The following is a 24,701-nucleotide window of genomic DNA, read 5'->3' on the forward strand; positions in this document are numbered from 1 at the left end:
GCATCACTCTTATTCGCTCACCTCCATATCATCCTCAGTCCAATGATCAAGCAGAACGTTTTGTGGATACGTTCAAACAAGCTCTGAACAAGGTCAAGAGGGGAGGGTCCAACAGAGGAGATGCTGCAGACATTCCAGTTAAATTACAGGATCGCTCCAAACCCACCAACTCCAGGGGGCACTTCACCTGCTGAAAATATCTTGGGTAGGAAAATACAAGCGCCACATGACATCATATTTCCACAAAGACCAGAATCTGGACCAAGAGATTGTGAGATGGAACAACCGTCCAATTGCCTGCATGGATTGAAAGAAAGCATTTTTCATGATGGCCAACGTTCGTTGGTGCAGAAATACAGAGACAAGTCAGATGTGTGGCAGCCGGGGAGAATCCTAAGGAAAACTGGAGATGTTCTCTACCATGTTCAAGTTGAACCAGACAGATAGACCAGACGTGCCAACCAGTTGCGACCAATAGATTGCAACCTCGCTGAAACAACACCTGTGCAACTCGGCCTGGATCCCCTGTTGGACACATTTGAACTTCAGAAACCATTGAACCACCAATCACACCCATCACCCAGAAATGAGCCTATACCCGCTATATCTCTGGAAGCCATAGAGTTCGGAGACCAGTGAAGCCCTTCCAGGTGGATCCCAGACTCGACTCATTTGAGTAACCAGCTCAAAGTGGGAGGTGCTAGAACGCCCAGTTCTCAGGACTTGGGTCATCAATCAACTCATCCAGTCACATGTGTGTGAGAGAGAGAGCTTGCAAGAGTTGCCTCGGGACTAAGGGCATGTAAATACTATAAATAGTACTCTAATTGTAAATAAAAGGGTTCATTCTTTGGATTTGGGAAACAGTGGTGTCTGTGGTTTCTCTCTGGCTCAAACGAGGTGGAAGCTTGTATTCCACAGAATGCATGCACAACAGAGGGGAAGGAGGGGAGATGGAGGGGGGAGGGGAGGGGGAGGAGAGAGGAGGGAGAGGAGAGAGGAGGGGGAGGAGAGAGGAGGGGGAGGAGAGGGGAGGGGAGGAGAGGGGAGGGGAGGAGAGGGGAGGGGAGAGAGGGGAGGGGGGAGGGGGGAGGGGGGAGGGGGGAGGGGGGAGGGGGGAGAGGGGAGAGGGGAGAGGGGAGGGGGGAGGGGGGAGGGGGGAGAGGGGAGGGGTGAGAGGGGAGGGGAGGAGAGGAGGGGAAGAGAGGAGGGGGCGGAGAGAGGAGGGGGCGGAGAGAGGAGGGGGCGGAGAGAGGAGGGGGCGGAGAGAGGAGGGGGCGGAGAGAGGAGGGGGCGGAGAGAGGAGGGGGCGGAGAGAGGAGGGGGCGGAGAGAGGAGGGGGCGGAGAGAGGAGGGGGCGGAGAGAGGAGGGGGCGGAGAGAGGAGGGGGCGGAGAGAGGAGGGGCGGAGAGTGGAGGGGGCGGAGAGAGGAGGGGGCGGGGAGAGGAGGGGGAGGGGAGAGGAGGGGGAGGGGAGAGGAGGGGAGGAGAGAGGAGGGGGAGGGGAGAGGAGGGGAGGGGAGAGAGAGAGGAGGGGAGAGAGAGAGGAGGGGGAGGGGAGGAGGGGGAGGGGGAGGAGGGGGAGGGGGAGGAGGAGAGAGAAGGGAGAGGGGGAGGGAGAAAAGATTCAAGAGATTTTGAGTCCACCACATGGGCCAAAGCATCTGACCCAAATCCACTCCCTTGAGCCCTGTACTCACCGCGTGCTGATTGTGCAGCTTCTCCAGCAAGGTTACGTCAGTGCCCTTTGGAAAACGACTCTCCTCATTGATCAAAGAGAGAAGGCCCAGCTTCTGCAGCAGAGAGTGGGAGACACAGACAAAGACATCACACATTCATAGGGAAGGGAGAACAGAGGTCAGACACAGAGTGAAGCCCCTCTACACTGTCAAGTTGCACCCTGCCAGGGCTTGTGGGGAATGGGTGGAGGATGGGGAGGGAGTGAAGCATACCTCTTGTACGGATGCAGAACTCAATAATGACTTCACTTGCACTCTGCCCTTATATTTAGGTTTCTGACAGCTCTCTCCCATCCCTGAACCTCTTTGTCTCCATTTCCAGGGACAGGTAATATAATTTAAAGATACAACACTGTAACAGGCCCTTCTGGTCCATAAGCCGGTACTGCCCCAAATAACTCATGTGACCAATTAACCTAGTAACCCTATACATGTTTGGAACATGGAAGGAATCTGGAGGGCCCAGAGGAAGCTCACATGGTCATGGGGAAAATATGGAAACTCATTACAGACAGCAGTGGATTCAAACTCAGCTCACTGTGCTGACCAAAGTCTATTACAGACCCCACTGGCTCCCACACATACCTGACTATACCTCTCTCATCCTGACACTGTCCCTTCCTACCAGCTCCTGCACCTCCACCACATCTGTTCCCAGGATAGGACGTACAACTCCAGGACATCAAAACTCTTTTTTTTTTAAATATTAAAAGATTCTCTTTCTTGACTAAAGATAGATTCCCCCTTATGTCAATGATAAACCCCCCCCACCACACCCCCAACCCCCCCACCCCCACAGCCACGACAGGCGACACATCACCCTCCCACACCTCAGCCGACTTCAGCATGGTCCCAGCGCCAGTCACAACCCATTCTCTCCTCCTCTCTCCCCTCCCCCATCCCTTCCAGGCCCATGTCCAGATGGGGAAAAGCTTTACCTGCACCTTGTCCAACCTGATCTACTGCACTCAGTGGTCCTGACGTGGCCTTGTCTACATCGGAGACCCCAATCGTAGACCGGGTGGCCATCTCCTTGAACCCCTACACTCTGTATGTGGGTGTGAACGGGAACTCCCCCAACCCTTTCCACACAAACATGCCTGTCCTCAGCCCCAGCCACTGGCAGGATGAGGATGAATATAACCGTAAGCAACAATACATCTTATCGCTCCCAGCCAGCCTCAACCCCTCCCGACCAGCCTCAACCCCTCCCGGCCAGCCTCAACCCCTCCTGGCCAGCCTCAACCCCTCCCGACCAGCCTCAACCCCTCCCGGTCAGCCTCAACCCCTCCCGACCAGCCTCAACCCCTCCCGACCAGCCTCAACCCCTCCCGACCAGCCTCAACCCCTCCCGACCAGCCTCAACCCCTCCCGGCCAGTCTCAACCCCTCCCGATCAGCCTCAACCCCTCCTGACCAGCCTCAACCCCTCCCAACCAGTCTCAACCCCTCCCGACCAGCCTCAAGCCCAACGGCATCAGCATCAAGTCTTCCAACTTTCGGTTACCCCCACATCTGTTGCCTCATCATCTGGCCCACTCCCATTCTCACCTTCATCTCCAGCCTTCCCTCTCCTAGAGGTCTCCCCTCTACCTGTCTACACACCACTCTCTGTCCATACACACCTCAGACCCTCCTCTGCCCTTTCTCAGACCCTCCTCTTTCCCTCATTTTATCTCTCCTTTCTCACTTTAGTTTTGGTAAAAGGCCCTGACCTGAAATGTTAATGAATCATTTCCATTCATGGATCTTGCAGACCTCCTGTATTTCTCCAGTTACTCTTTATTGCCTGAAGCTCTCACTACATGGTTGGACACAGAGTGAAGCCCCCTCCACACCGTCCCATCACACACTCCCAGGGTCAGACACAGAGTGAAGCTCCCTCCACACCATCCCATCACACACTCCTAGGGTCAGACACAGATTGAAGCTCCTTCACACCATCCCATCACACACTCCCAGAGTCAGACCCAGAGTAAATCACCCTCCACTTCGTCCCATCACACACTCCCAAGGTCAGACACAGAGTGAAGCTCCCTTCACACCGTCCCATCACGCACTCCCGGGGTCAGACACAGATTGAAGCTCCCTCCACACCATCCCATCACACACTCCCAGGTCAGACACAGAGTGAAGCTCCCTCCACACCGTCCAATCACACACTCCCAGGGTCAGACACAGAGTGAAGCTCCCTCCACACCATCCCATCACACAGTTCTGGGTTCAGACACAGAGTGAAGCTCCCTCCAGACCATCCCATCACACATTCTCGGGGTCAGACACAGAGTGAAGCTCCCACCAATGTCCGACCACACACTCCAAGGGTCAGACATAGAGTGAAGCTCCCTGCAGGACCTCACATCTCACACCCTTGGGGCAACATCAATATGTTGCTCAGAGACTGAGTGGGGACTTTCTGCAGCCTTGTCTGGTCCCAGAGGAGCAGCCATGTCTGTGGCCGTCCATTGGAGCCTGTGGGGGGAGTGAGGGAGAGACTTTCCATCAATTGTTGCTAGCATGGAGAAGAGCAGACAGTTGCAGGCATGGAGGAGACATCAGATTTTTTTGCTGGGTGTTTGAGCACTGGAATATTATGTATCTCGTTTATTGTGGAGGAATGGTGAGGCTGGGAGTTGCAGAGGTGAGGGGGTCTCATTTTGCAGTGAACTCCTGTGCTGATTCTATCTTCCAGACACAGAGACTTCATCCCACGCCACTTGCCTGGCCCAGAACAGCTGGAGCTGCCTGGATGAAGTTGGCTTTGCCTCAGAATCGTCTCCAGAAGCAGTGCCTGGCAGCTCCATGTTGGCCTGGACAAGCCACCCCAACTGCAAGAAGAATCAATGATGGTTTCAGACTGATAATCGGTCAGTACCGCAAGACTCTGGTAATCCAGCACCCTGGCACCTCTCCTGGCAGATTTTCTGGAATATTGGAGGTTATTCCCATTAATTCCCCAATTCTCTTTTACTTCACACGTGTAAAACTCAGTGTCCTTAAAGCTAGTGGGAGAGTATTCTGGACCCTGGCTCTGTACCACCTCTCCTCTGTTGGCCATCTCAGCCCCTTCTTGAGTACATTCAGTCCACACTCCACTGCGTGACCATCAGTCTTCCCAATGTTCGGAGGCGAGACTATCAGAGGTGTCACATCCATCATCTCCAACCATCTAAACTTTCCTCATTGTGTCTTCCCTCAAGCTTTAACGTCTTTTTCAAAGGGTGGGGTTCAGATCAGGACCACATGTGTGGCCGAGGGTTGCCCTCGAATAGTGTTTTGTCGGATTAGCTGAGAGCAGAGGTGGTGAAGTTGTGATTGGCTCCTTACAAGGCACTGCAGCCAATAAAATTACAGTAGGTGCAGCGAAGAGGCCTTTTTTGGAAGTTCCTCTGCTTGTAAACCAGGTGCGATGGCTGAGCAAAGTGCTGACTTCGAGGTCAGTGCAGGCTTGTGCAGTGGGGATGGTGGTCAGAGCAGAGTAGATCCTCCTGCCTAGGGAGAGTTCCAGTACCCCTGGTGTCTCCACCTGTGGGAAGTGCATCCAACTGCAGCTTCTGACTGAACGAGTCAGGGAGTTGGAGCTGGAGTTGAACCAACTCCAGATCATTGATGAGATTCACAGATGAGAGTTATGGTGATGTGCTCACATCTCAGGCCCAGGCTGCAGGCCATCGGGTGACCACTCAGAGAGGCTAAGGGAACAGGCAGATAATTATCTGGTTATCCCCTCAGTAATAAGTATACTGCTTTAGATACTGTTGGAGGGGTTCGGGGGGAGTGGAGAAGGTCTTTTAGGGCCAGTCGCAGTAGCCGGGTCAGTGACACCATGACTCCAAGGCTCAGGAAGGGTGGGGTTAGGAGATAGTGACAGGTAAATTCTGTAGTGAAGGGGGAAGCGAGATACCACAATGTTGTAATGCCTCCTTGGCACCAGGATTTATCTGAGCGGTTCCAGTATGATCTCTAAGGTGGAGGGGGAGCAGCCAGAGGCTGCTGTGCACATTGGCATCGATGGTATGGGAAGGAAAAGGGATGAGGTTCTAAGGAGTGAACTTAGGGACCTAGGATGGAGATTAAAGAGCAGGACCTTGAGAGTCTGGATTACTCCTGGAGCCACATGCTGGTGAGGTTAGAAATAGAAATGTGTAGCTGAGAAACCAGTGCAGGGAAGGGATTCCCCCTGGATCACCCCTTGGGCAGAGTTGACCTGTACAAGAGGGACAGGTAGTATCTGAACTGGAAGGCAACCAATCATCTGGCAGGGAGGTTTGCTACCCAGGAGGGTTTAAACTAGACTGGCAGGGGGTGAGGCCCTGAGCAGAGATAGGGCAGGAGAGAAGAGGGAGACTAATATTGTACTCGAAGAGAGGAAGTGTGGCGGACAGGTCAGGCAGGATACGGCAATGTGAGAGGAAAGGCCCACGGTTTAGGCCAAGATTGGCAGCTTCAAGTCCCAGGTACAGATACCACAGGGACAATAGAGGGGCAGTAAGGGTACCCGTGAGACTGAGCAACAGTGAATCAATATGGTTGGAAGGATCACTTTGGGGCTGCATTAAAGCCACCCCCCCCTCACCACAAGAGTCACGGCACAGCGGACAGCACAACCACCAGCAACAAGGTTTAAACCCCGCGCTGTCTGTAAGGACTTTGTACATTCTCCCCTTGCCTGAGTGGGTTTTCCCAGGGATGCGGGGGGGGGGCTCTGGTTTCCTCCCACCATTTGAAATGTACCGGGGTGTAGGGGTAATTGGGCAGCACGGGTTTTAAATGGCTGGAATTGGCTTCGACTGTGTTGTAAATAAAAAAACGTCATTGGGAATTGGAGGAGTGGATGTTCAGGGCGATTGCAGATAGCTGTAAGAGTAATAGAGGAGAGTGTCACTGGGAGACTTTAACTTCCCTTCATCCAAGGCCCTGCACTGGGTGCAATTGGTTAAGTGTCCAAGAGAACTACCTCAACCACTAGGGAGGGCACAACACTGGACCTCCTCCAAGGGAACAAGTCAAGTCGAATGACTGAGGTGACAGTGTGGGAGCACTTTGGGACCCGTGACCAGTGTCCACATTAAGGCTGTACCAGTAGGAGAGTTTAACTTCCCTGATAGTAATTGGGACGGCCACAGTCCATAGGATCTGCATGGGGGGGGCACGGTCCATAGGGGCTGCATGGGGGGGGGGCACGGTCCATAGGGGCTGCATGGGGGGGGCACGGTCCATCGGGGCTGCATGGGGGGGCACGGTCCATCGGGGCTGCATGGGGGGGGCACGGTCCATAGGGGCTGCATGGTGGGGGGGCACGGTCCATAGGGACTGCATGGGGGGGGCACGGTCCATAGGGGGTGCATGGGGGGGGGGACATGGTCCATAGGGGCTGCATAGGGGGTGGGGAGGCAGGTACCACACCTGTGTGGTGTGCCTGGATCCAGCTATCAGGGTGTCGTTTAGGAGTTGGGATGTTATGTTGAGGTTGGTATAAGACATTGTGAGGCCAAATTTGGAGAATTGTGTGCAGTTTTGGTCACCGAACTACAGGAAAAATATCAATAAGATAGAAAGAGGGCAGAGAAAATTTACTAGGATGTTGCCCAAACTTCAAGAACTGAGTTACAGGGAAAGATTAAAAACAGGTTCGGACTTTATTCCTTGAAGCGTAGAAGAATGAGGGAAGATTTGATCAAGGTTTCCAAGATTATGAGAGGTATAGACAGAGTGGATGTGAGTTGGCTCTTTCCACTTAGATTGGAGGAGATCAATACAAGAGGACAAGGCTTTAGGGTGAAAGGGTAAAGGTTTAGGGGGAACATTAGGGGGAAGTCTTTCACTCAGAGAGTGGTGGGAGTGTGGAACGAGCTGCCATCTGGCGTGGTGAATGGGGGCTTAATCTTGAATTTTAAGATTGGGTAGATACATGGATGGGAGAGGTCTGGAGGGTTATGGAGTGGGATCAGGGACTAGCGAAATAGTGGTTGGCACAGACTAGAAGGGCCAAATGGTCTGTTTTCTGTGCTGTAGCATTCTATAGTTCTATCAGGGGTCTGGTCCACCCGCCAACCTTTTCAATCAGGTCCAAACACTCGGCATTCTCCATCCAGTCGATGGCTTCCCAGCTCAGTCCTTCCCTGTGGGAAGAAAAAGCAGGGTGAGGCCCAGCACCCAGTGCGACAGAGAATCACCTTTGGCAGTTTTCATGGGCTCAGCCTGAAATCTCACCTGTGGTGTTCCAACTGTTCCAGGGAGAAGATGTGTTTGTTGAAATATTCCTGCAGCTTCTCGTTGGCAAAGTTGATGTTGAATTGTTCAAATCGATTAATCTGTGGGGATAGAGCAGAGTTCTCAGCTAGCCCTCCGCACCCTACACCAGCCTCAGTTCCTCGTCCCCCTTACCCTCCTCCAGTCCTCACCCTTCCTGCTCCCCATTACTCCTCCCTCCACCCTCACCTCATTCCTCACCCTCTTCAACCCCTCACAATACTCACTCCCTCCTCAACCTCCACGGTCACTCCTCACATCTCAGCTCCTCACACCTCAACCCCTCCTCACCCCCCATTTCCTCATTGTCCCAACCCCCATCTTCCTCACCCCTTGCCCCCTTCTCTCACTGTTCCACCCATCCCCACTGCTAAATCTCACTCTCATCTTCACTCCAACACTCCTCAAATCCTCACCTCTGCCACATACTTCAACCCCACCACCCCTCTCACCCTTAACACCCCACCCATTACTCTCTGTTTTCACCTTGCCCATTGATCCGTCGCCTCTCAACCTTTAACTTTGACCTTGAGATGAACCAGATACTGAGGGAGGTTCCACAGACCCTCCTTCATCCTTGGCCCCTGATCAGCCTAGAAATTATTAGGATGCTCCCATCTTCCTCTGCCCCGACCGCCGAGCTCACCTCAAAGTTTTCAAAGCCAAAAATGTCCAGGATGCTGATAGATTTGAAGTCGTCCTTCCCTCTAATTTTATTGTTGATCTTCCTAAGGATGGCGGAGAAGCATTGGGAGTAGAGAGCCATGGAGAGGGAATCCCGGGAGTCAGCAGCCTGGCCAACATGGACAGAGGGTTCAGTGCCAGGATCCAGGAGGGAAACGGGAGCCCAGGGTCAAGGGGCAGTGACCCCTACGCCCGGGGTCAAGGGACAGTGGCCCCTGTGCTCTGTGTTAGCCACATTGTCCCAAGACAATGGTCAGCATGGATATGAGGGGCCAAAGGGCCTGCTTGTCTGCTGTATACCTCCCTGACCCCAAACCATGCGCTGGGATCAGACTAGCTGTGTTCGGAGTCTCAGAGATCTGAGGGTGGGGGCAATAGGATAGGGGTGTATGACAGGGTGGGTTGGGTGGGGTAGGGGTGGATGATGAGGGTGTGGGTGGTGGGGTGGGGGTGGGGATGACGGCCGGCTGTACCCACCTGCTCTGTGGTCAAAGGTGTGCTGATCTCCTCCCCTCTCAGGATCATCGAGCGGTGTGTCAGCACCTCAGCCAGATGGGCAGCATCCAACCCCAACAGCTCACTGAGACAGGTGAGCACTGCAGGGAATGGGAGGGAGGGGTGATGGGGAGGTAGGGGAGAGGGGGTGGAGAGAGAGGGGGGTGGGGGGAGGAGGGGTGGGGGTTAGTATGGTCATTGGTCTTTGAGCAACTTCTTTCCCAGTTTCACATTGATGTTGTACTGGTCTGTCCCCCTAACACCTGACCCTCAACCACGTGAACACTGTCCCCTCTCAGCTATGTGCGCGCACACACATTGTGCAACCATTACCTAAAATAATATAGTGATTAATAATTATACTTATTGAAAGTAATCTTAGCTAACTGCTTCTGTTAAGTGGTTAGTCGGTACAACAAGTTGTTAATCAGAATTTACTATTTTCAAATACGCCAATACAGTTTTATAGCTAATGAGAGATCGGCTAGGCCAAAATTACAACGAAACAGTTTCAAGTTTACGTTTTCACAAGCGCTCAGTGCCCACTGTGACAGAATATTTAGGAATATTTTTGGGAGATAAATTGGAAAAGATAGAGTAGGTTACATCCACACACTTTAAAACAAATCTTATTTGAAAATACTGGAGAATTCATATTATGAGTGATTTTTCAGAAACTGTAAAAATAAATGGGACAATTATCTTTAAAGCAACAAGCAGGAGACATGATGTCTATTGATAGCTCTTTGCAGAATTTTGCAGTGATCACAGAAAGGTCATTAATGGGTTCTTGTTTACCTAAAAACAACAGATGAACTAGAAAACGGACTTCAATTGTTTGCTGGAGAAGGTCAGGAATATTTCAGAGAGAGAGAGAGAGAGAGAGAGAGAGAGAGAGGGTCACACAGGATTTCTGGCAGTTGGAGAGTCAGTGTCTCAGAGAGAGAGGGAGACTGAACAGTGTCAGCCAGGAGAAGCTTGATGGAACTGAAACAGAAGCTCCAGAGTGGTGGACGGCCTACTCTTGTGGTTCATGCAAGAGGAGAAAATGAGCTGTCTGGTGTTTCTCTTGGAATAAGTGGAACAGAAAGGAACTCTGTGTTAGCATGAAAGAAAGATGTTAATATCTGGAGAACCCTGATGGGGCAAGTTTCATCAGCGAGACATTGAGGTGACTAATGGTGGTACCTCAGTTGTGGAAATCTTGGAACTACACATCTCTCTCTGCAAACCCTACAAGAACCTTCCTGAGTGATAAACATTTACCTTTCGAGCACCGAAGCCTGGTGAACTTTATACATGTTAAATTCTGTGCACAGCATAAGAATTGCCTGCAACCAATGAACTTGGAAGAATGAGAAAGTGAGATTGAACTGTGAACCAAAGAACTTAACACACATTACACACACGTGCACTTAGAATTAGAAGGGGGTTAAATTAGGTTCGTTAAAGTTTGATTCTATTTTCATGTTTAAAGATAATTAAAAGCAATTTTTGTTTAAGTAACCATTTGTCATGGTAAATGTCTATTGCTGATGTGTTTTGGGGTCTTTTGGGCTTGTAACACCACAGACTTCCGTCACAGAAAAAGAATTTGCACAGCATATGATTTTTGCATAGTCTGACTACTAACAATTAGAGATAACATTGGGCCCTGACCCCAACCCCCTGACCCCAGCCCACTGACCTTCTTTGTTTGCTATCTGTGCGCCCCCAGCAGTGATGAAGTCGATGTTCCCTAGTTGGAGAACGGCAGACAGCAGCTTGAACACATCCTGGACATCTTCGTCAGTGAAGCCCAGAACCAGCAGGGCACCCTGGGGAAGGAGCAAGTTTTTACCCAGCACCATGTCTCCATCTAACCACAGGTCATCGTGTACCCCTCCACCTCGTCCAACACCTCCTCTATCTTCACCCCTCAACTCCTTCTGTCCCCTCTACCCCTTCCACCCTCATCAACCCTCAGGGTGAGGAACTCCAGTAACATGGGATCCTTTGGGCTGGACACCCCCCAGGGTTGTCCACTCCAGGGTCTCCCCCTCAGATTGTCCACCCCAAGGATATCCACCCATCCCCCATGGTCTCTGCCCCCCCGGGTCTCCCAACCCGCTCAGGATCTCCATCCCCATCCCCCCACTGTGTCTCCCCTGTGTCTCACTCCCCCACTCAGGCTCCATCCCCCTCTGTGTACCCCCCCAGGGTCTCCATTTAACACCCCCCAAGGGTATCCCCATGCCCCATGGCCTCCATTCCACCCCGGGTCTTCCCCCATCTCCCCTGCATGGTCTCCATTACCCCCTCCAGAGTCTCCCCCGTCAGGGCCTCCATTTATTCCCCTGGGTATCCTCCTTCCCCATGGACCCCATTTCCCCCCCAGGGTCTCACCCCCCATAGGGTTTTCATTTCCCCCCCACCCCCCGACTGAGGACATCTGTGTTCTCTCTCCCACTCACCATCACTTTCTCAAACAGCAGCTTGTCCTCCAGACCTGCTCCATCGGACGGCTGCAGGTATCGGAAGTCCACCGTTCCGGCCAAACCCAGGGCCGCTGCCCCATGTTCAGAGCACATGGATGGAAGGAGGAGAGAGGCAGAGGGAATGGGACAGCAAGAGAGAGGGGGGAGAGAAGGAGGGGGGGAGAGAGATGGATGAGACAGTTGAGTCAACTAGCTCTGAACCCATCCACCTTCAACTCCTTTCCACCCCCCATCCTCCCACTGCACACATCACCTCTCTCTGCCTGGTGTACCCTGCCAAACTCCATTACACCCCACACCCACAGCCCATATCTCATACCCACTCCCCCATTCCAATTTACCTGGGTAGCATCCCCACTCAACCTGTTGTTCTCACCCAGAAGATGAACTTCAGTTTGAACCTCAAATTACTGGGAAATGATTTGTGAATTTGGCATGGGTGGATTTCCATCACAGACATTGCAGTAACGGGACTCTACCTGCCACTTTCCCGCACATCGCCAGTGACCCGGGTTCAAATCCCGCACTGTCTGTGAAGAGGTAATATGTTCTCCCCGTGTCTGCATGGGTTTCCTCCGGGGGCTCCAGTTTCCTCCAGCCCTCCAAAACGTACGGGGGTTGTAGGTGAATTGGGGTGGAATTGGGTGATATGGGTCTCAATGGCTGGAATCACCCACCTCTCCTTCCTCCTAAACCTGCCACTTGAGATGTTTCCTTCTTCACCAACTTCATTTCCTATTAAGCGCCTCCCCACAATGTATAGGACACATATTACCTGTTCTTTGTTCCCCACTGAATACTGCTCATGCCACTGTATTCCTCCAATGGATTGTGTGTCGTTCCCTGCACATTTACACAGTTGACAGGCCACCCATTGCTAGTTCCCTACACTTCTCATATACCTTTACTCAACCCTCAATGTTCCTCAACATCCAGGGTCTGTGTCTCTGATACCCCAGATCTCACCCTAACAGGAACACGATGGCCCTGAACTCTGGCCATTCTTCTCTGAACACTGCCCTCACTGTACAGATTTAAACGAAGATTGGATAGTTACGTGGATGGGAGGGGTATGGAGGGCTATGGTCTGGGTGCAGGTCAATGGGACTGTGCAGAATAGCTTGGTATGGACTAAATGGGCTGAAGGGCCTGTTTCTGTGCTGCAGTGTTCTTTGGTTCTATCTGGACCTATCTGCAAGTAGATGCTCCTAGCTTTGTCGTAGTTTAACATCATCGTCTTCCCCCAAGTCAACACCTGTCCCCCCCCCCATTGTTTTCCATAACCAGTTTGAGATTTGAGTTATGGTCACTATCTACAAAATGCTCCCCATTCACATTCCTTCCACCTGATTGACTACATTCCCCAAAGCAGGGTCCAGAAATGCTCCTTCGCTCAACAGTCTCACCTGGACACATGCCAAACATTCAACCCTCTCTGAGCCTTTAACACCCAGGCAATCCCTCTTCCTACTTGGGAAGCTGAAATCCCCTGCGACCATAACTTTATTTTTGCAACACATCTCTGCTACTTGTTTCCAAATCGGTTCCTCTATCACCTGTTGACTGTCAGGCGAATGTGACTCCTCCCCTTCCCCCCCCCCCTCACCAGTCCTGCCTGCCTGTCAACCATGTCTCAGTGAGGCCACAGACTTGTCGACCCGATGTTAACTGAAGATTTGAGTCGATGCACCTCACCAGCTAACTCCTCACATTAAAATGAATACAGTTAATCCTTGCAACGCATTTCCCCTCCTGACTTTGGTTCTGTCCCATCAGGCCCAATATGAAAAGCCTTTGGGAATATCCTCCCTCTCTGCTGGCGGGATTCGGCCACACCAAGTCTGCTGATGGAGTGGTCTCAATGGAGAGCAGCCAGTCCCCTAGCAAGGTGTGGGGTGGTGGTCACTTGGTTCAGGCCGCGGAGTCACAGGGTCCTGGTGGCATACTGATATGTGGGGCCCTGGGGGCAGTCCAAGCTGCGGGGTCCAGGGGCGAACCGAACCACGGGGTCCTGGGGACGGACCCTCCTCACCTTTCTGCCGAGGCTCCAACCCAGCCAGGAGTGCGTAGAAGATGTGATAGTTCCTCTCAGATGGGTTCTGTCTCACCACACGATTCTGGAACGGAGACGCGATAATCAGTGTTTGCCTTGACCCCTGGCTGGGTGGTAGTGGATGGTGTGGGGTGGTGTGAAGCGTGGTAGTGGTTGAGGGGGGGGTGTGACTGCAAAGTGAGGCCAGGGGCAGGAGGGTCAGCACAGGGGTAGAGGGAGTGACCACATGGACATCGCTGGCCCCCGACTGTTCGGGAAGTCCGCCACTGAATGATCGTGTGTTTCCATGGATACCAATAAATTTCCAGAAAGTTCAATCTGAGTCATGGAACTGATTCAGGAGGCCGTTTGGCCCATCAAGTCCATGCCAGCCCCCAGTCATGTTCTCCTCAGCCCCATCCCTACCCTCTCCTCATTGCTCCTCAGACTCTTCCCTCTGCCATGCTGATCCAGAGGGAACAGGGACACGGGGAAGGGGGGGACAGGGACACGGGGAAGGGGGGACAGGGACACGGGGAAGGGGGGACAGGGACACGGGGAAGGGGGGACAGGGACACGGGGAAGTGGGGACAGGGACACGGGGAAGGGGGGACAGGGAGGGTGCACAGGGGCACAGAGGGGACGGGGACACGGGGACAGGGAGGGGGACACGGGGACAGGGACGGGGACACAGGGGGGCACAGGGACACGGGGGGACAGGGACACGGGGGGACAGGGACACAGGGGGACAGGGACACGGGCGGACAGGGACACGGGGGGACAGGGACACGGGGGAGGGACAGGGACACGGGGGAGGGACAGGGACACGGGGGAGGGACAGGGACACGGGGGGAGGGACAGGCACACAGGGGGAGGGACAGGCACACGGGGGGAGGGACAGGCACACGGGGGGAGGGACAGGCACACGGAGGGAGGGACAGGCACACGGAGGGAGGGACAGGCACACGGAGGGAGGGACAGGCACACGGAGGGGGGGGACAGGCACACGGAGGGGGGGGGACAGGGACACGGAGGGGGGGCAAGGACATGGAGGGACAGGGAGAGAGCAGGGAGGGGGACGGAGACAGGGAGCAGGGAGGGGGACAGGGACAGGGAGGGGGACAGGGACAGGGAGGGGGACAGGGACAGGGAGGGGGACAGGGACAGGGAGGGGGACAGGGACAGGGAGGGGGACAGGGACAGGGAGGGGGACAGGGACAGGGAGGGGACAGGGACAGGGAGGGGGACAGGGACAGGGAGGGGGACAAGGACAGGGAGGGGGACAGGGACAGGGAGGGGGACAGGGACGGGAAGCGGGTAGTGGGACAGGGACAGGGAGCGGGAAGGGGGACAGGGACAGGGAGGGGGACAGGGATGGGGAGCGGGGAGTGGGACAGGGACAGGGACATGGAGGGACGGGGACGGGGAGATGGGTGTGGGAATGATGGGGAGACTAGAGGCAGACTCCAGACCTCATCACCGAGCCCACCTCTGCAGCAGACACACTGGAGGAAATCCTGCTGATGCCAGGGTGTGGAGCATAAAACTGCTACAGAAACTCCACAAGTCACACAACATCCCTCAGAAGTAAACGGAAGGTGAGGTTTCAGGTCCAAGCCCTTCATGGGGATTGCAGGTGCCCAAATTAGAATGTGGAGGGGGAGAGGAGTACGGGGAAGAGCGTGGGCCAATGGGTCAGAGATAGGAGGTGGATACAGGTGGGAGGCAAGAGAACAAGGCTGAGATGTGATGGGAGGGGGCACCTCTGTGATCGGAGAAGGAAGTGAAGGGGTGTGGAGACTGTGGAAAGGACATAGAGGAAGGGCATTGACAGAAATTGGAGATCGATATTGAAGGTGTTAGGAAACTGCTGAAATTACAGGAATACCCCACCCAGAGACACAGGGGACAACATGGGACTGGTGGGAGGGAGAGAGGATCGAATGGGTTTCGTGCTGGGACCCCAGATGTGCGGCGATTGGAATGTGGGCCTCAGATGTAATCAGTCCATGTTTGTTCATGATAAAGATCGATGACGGTGTAGGCTACAGGGAGGGTGAGACGTTCCTGGTGGGAGTGGTGAGAGACCGAGAGGGACCTGGGGACTTCCAGTGAACCATAGAGCATTCACAGGAGAGGAAGATAGCCGCCATTATTGTGAGATTCAAGAAAGTCCTTCCCAATTCTACAAGACTCTGGTGAGACCATGTCTGGAACATCTGATTTCCCGCCCCATGGAAGGATGTGCCTACAGTGCAGGAAGGACTTGTCCCAGGATGGGATATTGGTCCCATGAAGCAAGGTTGGGCAGACTAGGCCAGAACTGTCTTAACTTCACAAGATTGAATCGATCTCTTTGAAATATACACAGCACTTGTAAGGTTAGATGCAGGGCCGATGCTTTTCTCTGGCTGAGTTGTCCAGAACAGTGTCACCATCTCAGAGTCACAGATGGATGAAGTTCCTGATCTACAGGTAGGAGATTTTCGACTGTGGAGGTTCAGTAAAGGAGCTTATTCAATATTCTAGAGATGAAGGGATTGAACTTCCTTGGGTTAAAGCTGAGGCCAGGGTTTCACAGAGTGGAGCAAGGAGACGCTGAATGCCTTACCCCTTATGTAGTGTTCTCTGGGGTGGTTCTGGGTTAGAATGTGTGACACTGTTGCAATGTGTTCCCACTTCCCCGACGTGGGCACAGCTGGCAGTGTGGGCAGTGGGTGGTGTGGGCATGCTGAGCGTGCAGTAACCGCTGAGCGTGCGGGAACTGCTAATGGGAGATTGTGTAAAATGGAAATGCTGTTTTGTTTGGGGTTGATGGTTCAAGGAAGAGATGAAGGTACATGCAGATTGCCCTGGTATCAGGGGGAGCTGATGCTCCCACTCCCTGACCTGATTTTACTGGGTTTGGACAGAGGGGTAATAACAAGGCTGGGAGAAGGGAGAGGTGGGACTAACCCCTCGGGCCTTCTGCAATTCCACATCGTATAAACTGAACCGAGTCTGTCGCACACTCACCTTCTCCAGCAGATCTGGGCCACTCATTAAGGATTTTAACAGGACGACTCTGTTTAATCATCTCACTCAGGAGGGGAGGAACTTCACCATCAACCACTCTCAATCCCATTGGAAAGAATTGCCACTAACATTGATAGGGAGGGTAAATTGCATTAAAATTAATGTCTTCCCAAGGATACAATACCAATTCCCTTAACAGAGAAATTCTTCAATGAACTAAAGAGAATAATAAGGATATTCTTGTGGAAAGAGGGGAAACCGAGGATAGTGTTAGATAAATTAACAGAGAGGTACAACCAAGGTGGTTTGCAGTTACCAAACTTTAAAAATTATTATAGAGCAGCACAATTAAGGTATTTATCAGATTTTTATCAGACAAGGGAAAAACCAGATTGGACTAAGATAGAACTAGATAAAATAGGGGAGAAGGTACCGGAACATGTACTTTATTAGTGGGATGAAAAACTGGTACAATATAAAAGTTCACCAGTATTGTATCATTTACTCAATATATGGAAGAAGATTCACTTAGAAAGGAAAAAAACAAATAACCAACTACCAAAATCATTATTGATGCAAAATCAGCTAATCCCTTTTACAATAGATAACCTTTTCTTTAGAGAATGGGAGAAAAAAGAAATTAAAAGAATAGAAAATTGTTTTTTAGGAAATAATTTATTAACATTTGAACAAATGAGGTACAAATATGGTATAACTCACGGTACAGTGTTTGCATACCACCAACTGAAAAACTACTTGAAGGACAAATTGGGAAGCAGGCTGAGATTACCAGAAGGAAGCAGCTTTGAATATGTGATTACAGACACAATGATAATTAAAAGATTTATAACAAACATGTACATCAAACTGCAAGAGAAAGAGAACGAGGAAACAAGCTGTAAACCCAAACAAACGTGGGAAAAAGATTTAAAAATAAAGATAAAAAATGAAATATGGGAAAAGTTATGATCTGGAACTATGAAGAATATAATAAACACGAGGTTACGTATGATACAATATAATTGATTACACAGGCTATACATCACACCCCAAAAGTTAAATAAATGGGACCCAACAGTATCAGACAGATGTTTTCGCTGTAAGAAGGAAACGGGAACAACAGGACATGCAATTTAGGCATGTGAGAAAGTGGAAAAGTTTTGGGAAGATCTAAATCAGGTATTAAATAAAATCACACAAAGCAACATCCCAAAAAATCCAGAGATCTTTCTTCTAAGTAATATAAGAAGTAAAGAATTAGGCCTCAAACTGGATGAAGTGCAAGAAAGATTTATTATGATAGCCTTAGCTGTAGCAAAAAAATGTATAATGTCATCTTGGAAATCGGAAGAGAGCCTGAGAATACAGCAATGTTACATGGAAATGAATAAATGTATTCCATTGGAAAAAATAACATATAATTTAAAAAATAAAGTCACATTATTTGAACAAATTTAGGAACCGTACATGGAACACAACAGGGAGGGCCTACTGCGGACCTCCACCCCCTAAAATGACAGAAGGAGAAGAGGACGAAATGAACTGACCCAGTGGGTAAAAGTAGATGACACAATTTTCTTGTTTATTTTCATCGTGTGATGACATTGTTTAATGGGTTTATTGTATCGTATATGTTAAACGTTTAATGGGTTTGGAGGGGGATGGGAAGGAGGGAGGGAACGTAGGGGGGAAAAAAGGGGAGAAAATGCCACTGTGTATATTTAAGATAGAAATGTTTGTACGTATTTTGATTGATATGGTTCACAGTGTGAAAAATAAAATTTTTTTTTAAAAAATCCACTCTCAATCCACCCCAATCATCCCTGGCCATTCCCTGTGGCAGTTCATGGGTGGGACTGGAGGATGTGTCAGAGGTCAAGAGAAGTGGGAGGGATGAGTGCAGGCTTGAGGTAAGGATACAGTCGACAATGCTTCCGCCATGAATGTTCCCATTCTCAGAGAAATGAAGCTGGATAAATTTCCCAAATCGACTTGAGTTGTTGTTGTACACGGTCTTGGCATTCCCAAATGCTTCCATCACCGGGCTGTTGGAGAGATTAACCCTGTTATTGTGGAACTGGTGGAAGCTTATATTGTCAGAGTACACACGCGACATCTTATACAACCCTGAGATTCTTTTTATATATATATATATATATATATACCTCATACATACACACACAAAATGAGGAATGTAAACAAAGAAAGAAACTGAAATACAGAAATAAATATCCAGTAAAAAAAATAAAGTGCAAAGTCAGAGCCCTTAAATGAGTCACTGATCGAGTTTGTCGTTGAGGAGTCTGATGGTGGAGGGGGAGCAGCTGTTCCTGTACCAGAGTACCACAGGGCTGTGTTCTTAACCTCCTGCTGTACTCACTTTACACCTACGACTGTGTGGATCAGTACGACAGTAATTCTAAATTTGCCGACGATCCCACGGTGGTTGGTTGTATAAAGGAAGGGGATGAGTCAACATACAGGAGGCAAATTGAAAACATGGCTGAATGGTACAACAACAACCTTGCACTTAATGCCACCAAAACTAAGGACCTGATTGTTGATTTCAGGAAGGGTAATCCAGGTGTATATGATCCAGTGATTATTGGAGGGTCAGAGGTGGAGAGGGTGAGAAAATTTAGGTTATTGGGAGTCAATATCTCGGAGGATCTTTCCTGGACCCAACACCCAAATCGCATTGTGAAGAAAGCTTGTCAGTGCCTCTACTTCCTCAGGAGTTTGTGGAGGTTTGGTACGACACCAGAAACTCTGGCAAAATTCTACAGAGGTGTGGTGGAAAGTGTGCTGACCGGCTGCATCATGGTCTGGTACAGGGACACCAATATCCCTGAGTGTAAAGCCCTCCAAAAGGTAGTGGACACAGCCCAGGACATCACAGGCAAAACCCTCCCCACCATTGAGAACATCTACAGGGAACACTGCCGTCGGAGAGCAGCAGCAATCATCAAGGATCCACACCACCCAGCACCCGCTCTGTTCTCGCTGCCACCATCAGGAAAGAGGTTTCGGTGCCACCAGACTCGCACCACAAGGTTCAGGAACAGCTGCTCCCCCTCCACCATCAGACTCCTCAATGACAAACTCAATCAGGGACTCGTTTAATGACTTTGACTTGTGCACCTTATGGATTTTCTTTTTGTTCTCTCTGATGTTATTGGACTCATTGATGCACCATCAGTAATTCCAAAAGATTAGAAGTTATGTAAAACAGAAATCATTTTATTAGTAATAGAATGGAGGCGCGTCCATGCTGGTTGACTGTTCTGAACTGGGGAGGGGACAGTCACCTTTATTCAGGAGTCTGTAGGAGGAGCTACAGGTATAGTCGGCCAATAGGCGTGTCCAGGCAGCTAAACATGCAGCGGTTTACTACATTCACCCCTTGTTTTAAAAAGAGTCCGCTGGGGTGAAGTGAATTATGTGTTATTATAACTTAAGTTTTTCAGATGGTCTGATCTGCAACTATCGATTCCTGGACAATCTGGAACACCTATATGTGATCGTTGGCGTCAGCTTGGTGGATGTGCAGCAATGAGTCTGGCATGCCAGTCACTGGGGCTCGGGTAACATGCTGTGGCGCTGGTGCATCATGGGTAACGATAGGTGAAGGGGGTGTTGGGTGATCGGTAATAGTCTCAGGAAACCCTGAGGGTGCCAGGTCCGTAACAGAGACAGTGTCCTCATGCCCATCAGTGTACACCACATAGGTGTATTGGGGTTGACGAGGAGGAGATGGACCCTTTCTAGCAGTGGGTTGGACTTATAGCTCCTCATGTCCTTCTGGAGTAGGACTGGCCCTGGGGACTTCAGCCAGGCCAGCAGTGTGGACCCTGAAGTGGATTTCCTTGGGAAAGAAACCATTCTTTCACGTGGAGTGGCCATGGTGGCTGTACATGGAAACGATCTGATTGAGTGGAGTGTCTCTGACAGACAGAGGCTTCAGGGAGTAGAGTTAGATACAGTTAAGATTACTAGAGAAATTGTGCTAGGTAAATTGAATGGATTAAAGATAGATAAATCTCCCGGACCAGATGAGGTGCACCCACGGGTTTTAAAAGACGTGGCTTTGGAGATTGTAGATCCATTGTTGACAATCTTCCAGAAATCAATAGCCTCTGGCGTGGTTCCAGGGGATTGGAAGGTTGCAAATTTGGTTCCATTGTACAAGAAAGGTGGGTAACAGAAAAAAGGAAACTATAGGCCTATAAGTCTGACATCAGTGGTTGGGAAGATATTAGAGTTAATCCTCAAGGATGGAGTTATGAACTACTTGGAGAGGTGCCGCACATGAGGCTACTTAATAAGATGAAGGTCCAAGGAATTACAGGGATGATATTAGACTGGATAGAAAATTGGCTGATAGGCAGAAAGCAAAGGATTGAAATTAAGGGTTCCCATTCTGGATGGCTGCCTTTAACTAATGGTGTTCCGCAGGGGTTGGTCTTGGGGCCATTTACAATTTATATTAATGATTTGGATTGTCGTATGAATGGTTTTGTGGCCTAATTTGCGGATGACACCAAGATAGGTGGCGGAGTAGGAAGTGTAGTCAAAACCGTAAAGTTGCAGAGCGACGTGGACAGATTAGGAGACATATGGCAAAATTATGGCAGATGAAATACAATGTTGAGAAATGTTCGGTTCGACATTTTGGCCACGGAAATAAACAGGCAGAGTATTATTGGATGGGGAAAAAATTCAATCCTCGGAAGTGTAAAGGGACCTGGATGTCTTCGTGCAGGGAAACCTAAAAGTTAATGACCAGGTGGGATTGGTAGTGAAGAAAGCGAATGCTATGTTGCCATCATTTCGAGAGGTATTGTGTTTAAGAGTAGAGAGATGTTAATGAGACTCTATGGGGCAGTAGTGAGACCCCATTTGGAGAACTGTGTGCAGTTTTTGGCCCCCCTATCTTAGAAAGGATTTGATGTTGCTGGAGAGGGTGCAGAGGAGATTTACTAGGATGATTCCTGGAATGCAGGGGCTAACGTACGAGGAGCATTTGGCAGCTCTTGGATTGTATTCATTGGAGTAGAGGAGAATGAGAAGAGATCTCATAGAGGCATTTCGAGTATTGAAAGGTTTTGACAGAGTGAATGTGGGTAAGATGTTCCCCTTGATGGGTGAATCGAGGACAAGGGGTCACAGTCTTAAAATTAGAAGTTGTCCAATTAGAACAGAGATTAGGAAGAACTTCTTTAGTCAGAGGGTGGTGGATCTGTGGAACTCAGTGCCGCACAACGCAGTGGAGGCCAGATCATTGCTAAACAGAATATGGATAAGTATCTCATTAGTGAGGGTATCAGGGGATATAGGGAAAAGGCTGGAAATTGGAACTAGGTGTGAACATAGTTCAGCTTAGTGTAGAGTCACGGAACAGACTCGATGGGACTAGTGCCCTATTTCTGCTCCTTTATCTTGTGATCTTGTAACATCTTGGCAGCGGGAGAATGGATTTTGCTCTGAAAAAATCTGTATGTTTTGACCGTTGGTTCACCTCAAAAGGAATAAATAATGATTTTGATAGATTGAGAAAATTGATGTTAATTTAGGAAATTAAAAAGTGTGTCCCAAATGAGATTAAATGATACCTGGATGAGAGAAACGGGTGGATATGGTGGCAAACGGCTAGATTAGCGGATTAATTTGCCCTAATTCACAAAACTACATTTCAGAATAATGAGCCTGTTCAGAAGGTTAATGTGGAGCAGGATAGTAAACCTGAAATTGTCTGGAGAAAATGTTAAGAGAAAAGATGAAGGTAAGGTGGGAAAGGACAGAACTTCTGGATTTGATTGTCATTTTTGTAAGAAACCTAGTCATGTTATTGCGAATTGTCTAGTATTGAAAAAGAGATGAGAAAAGAAGGTTTACCAGAAGTGTGTATTCAGACAGTTGAATTTAAGGAGAGCAGATGTTCCAAACCTGGTAAGGGTGTCATAGATGTTTCCAAACCTTCTGAGTCAGAGGGTTTGGTTTCAGTAAAGGAGGGAGAATCACAGGTTCCAGTTAAAATTCTTAGAGATACTGGGGCTGCTCAGTCATTGTTGTTGAAAAATGTTTTAACTCTTAATCAAAAGACTGACACAGAGGAGATGACTTTGATTAAAGGTGTTGGAGGTGAGGTAGAGTCAATATTTCTTCACAACGTTGTGCTAAATTCAGAATTTGTTAATGGACCTGTTGTAGTGGGAATAATTTCAAAGTTACCCATGCAGGGTGTCTCGTTTTTATTAGGGAATGATTTGGCAGAGGATAGAGTTGGGTCAGTTTTGAGATGAACAAATCAGCCTAGTCAGGATGAGGTGAAAGAGGATTGTGAGATATATCCTGCATGTGCTGTAACAAGGTCTTTGGCTAAGAAAATGATGAGAGCTGAAGAAGATCCAGTTGATAGAGACTTGCCCAGTACTCCTGAAATTGTTTTGAAAGAACAGGATTATTGTGAGAGTAAGAATTTCTCTTTGACAAGGAAAGAGTTAATTCAGTAACAGAAAATAGATACAGATCTTATTGAATAAAGCAGTAAGTGAACAGGAGATCAAAGAAATGGCTTGTGGATATTACTGGAAGGTGAATTGTTGATGAGGAAAATGGAGACCTCTTGATATTCCTGCTAAATGTAGAGTGGGGGGGGGGGGGGGGTGGGGAGGATTCATCAGGTGATTGTTCCTAGAAATGACCGGAATGAAATTTTAAATCTAGCCCACAGTACACCTTTGGGTGGTCATCTTGGAGTAAAGAAAACCATGAATAGGATTTTGAGTCCATTTTTCTGGCCTGGTTTGAAGAAGGATGTTGTAAATTGGTGCCAGACATGTCACTTTGGTCAGGTTGCGGGGAACCCTAACCAGGGTCCTCCAGTAGCTCCATTACAACCTATTCCTATTGTTGGGGAACCTTTCACTAGGGTTATTGTGGATTGTGTCGGTCCCCTGCCTAAAACAAAGTCTGGGAATCAGTACTTATTAACAATGATGTGTACGGTGTCGAGATTTCCATAGGCTATACCATTAAGAAATATTAAAGCCAAAACGGTGATATCCAGAGTGATCAGGGATCTAACTTGATGTCTGGGTTGTTTCAACAGTTAATTTATGAGTTGGAAATAAAACAGATCACTTCACCTGCATACCATCCTGAAACTCAGGGAGCTTTTCATTCACTCTTAAAAATATGATGAGGATTTATTGTCTGGAGAATGGAAAAGATTGGGACGAAGGTATTCATTTACTGTTAATTGCAGCAAGGGAGACTGTGCAGGAGTCATTGGGTTTCAACCCTTTTGAAATTGTGTTTGGACGTCAGGTTAGAGGCCCTTTAATGTTGATAAAAGAACAGTGGGTTAATGAGAATGTGCAGTTGGACTTGCTGGATTATGTTTTTAAATTTAAAGATAGGTTACAAAAAGTGTAGACTTTGGCTCAAGAGAATTTAGAAATGGCTCAGGGTAAAATGAAGAGTTTATTTGACAGGAAAGCTCAAGTGAGGAATTTTAAGACAGGAAGTAAAGTTTTGATTTTGTTTCCAATACATGACAACAATTTGAGAGCTAGATTTTCTGGACCATAAGTAGTTAAATCAAAAATGAATGAAGTTAACTATGTTGTTAACACTCCAGATCCAAGGAATAAAACTCAGGTTTGTCACATAAATACTGTATGTTGAAACATTATTATGAGGATAAGGGTAGAGGAGAACGATCTGTATCAGAAGTGTTGGTTGTTGACAGGATTGAGGAAGTTATGGATCGTAAGATTATGGAAACAGTATTTTGTGAGGGTAACCTTAAAGAAACCATGGTTCCTGTGCATCTGTTTAACTCAGCAATTTTGGAAAATTTGGAGAAAAGGTTAGGCCATCCTTAGACACAAGAACAGATGCAGTTTAAATAATTAACTTTGAAATAAGCAAATTTGTTTCCTGATGTGCCAAAAAGGAAGTCAGTGATTTATCATGATGTGGACGTGGGAGAAGCAAGTCCCATA

The 24,701-nt window shown here is 49.3% G+C and overlaps 1 protein-coding gene across 2 annotated transcripts in view; it reads right to left on the reverse strand.

Annotated features, from left to right (window-relative positions):
* The window catches only part of LOC138762319 (unconventional myosin-X-like), a 107,795-nt gene that overhangs the window by 76,452 nt on the left and 6,642 nt on the right, over positions 1–24,701 (reverse strand). For both annotated transcript variants that reach the window (XM_069936074.1, XM_069936075.1), the window contains 10 exons: positions 18,613–18,737; positions 16,693–16,706; positions 13,678–13,762; positions 11,622–11,716; positions 10,856–10,985; positions 9,151–9,269; positions 8,636–8,782; positions 7,951–8,051; positions 7,793–7,859; positions 1,700–1,792 (listed from right to left, as the gene is read on the reverse strand). In XM_069936074.1, coding sequence (XP_069792175.1) covers positions 1,700–1,792; positions 7,793–7,859; positions 7,951–8,051; positions 8,636–8,782; positions 9,151–9,269; positions 10,856–10,985; positions 11,622–11,716; positions 13,678–13,762; positions 16,693–16,706; positions 18,613–18,737 — 976 coding nt within the window. The remainder of the gene's footprint in view (positions 1–1,699; positions 1,793–7,792; positions 7,860–7,950; positions 8,052–8,635; positions 8,783–9,150; positions 9,270–10,855; positions 10,986–11,621; positions 11,717–13,677; positions 13,763–16,692; positions 16,707–18,612; positions 18,738–24,701) is intronic.

This window comes from Narcine bancroftii, chromosome 4 (assembly GCF_036971445.1).
Source record: "Narcine bancroftii isolate sNarBan1 chromosome 4, sNarBan1.hap1, whole genome shotgun sequence".
NCBI classification, from domain to species: domain Eukaryota; kingdom Metazoa; phylum Chordata; class Chondrichthyes; order Torpediniformes; family Narcinidae; genus Narcine; species Narcine bancroftii.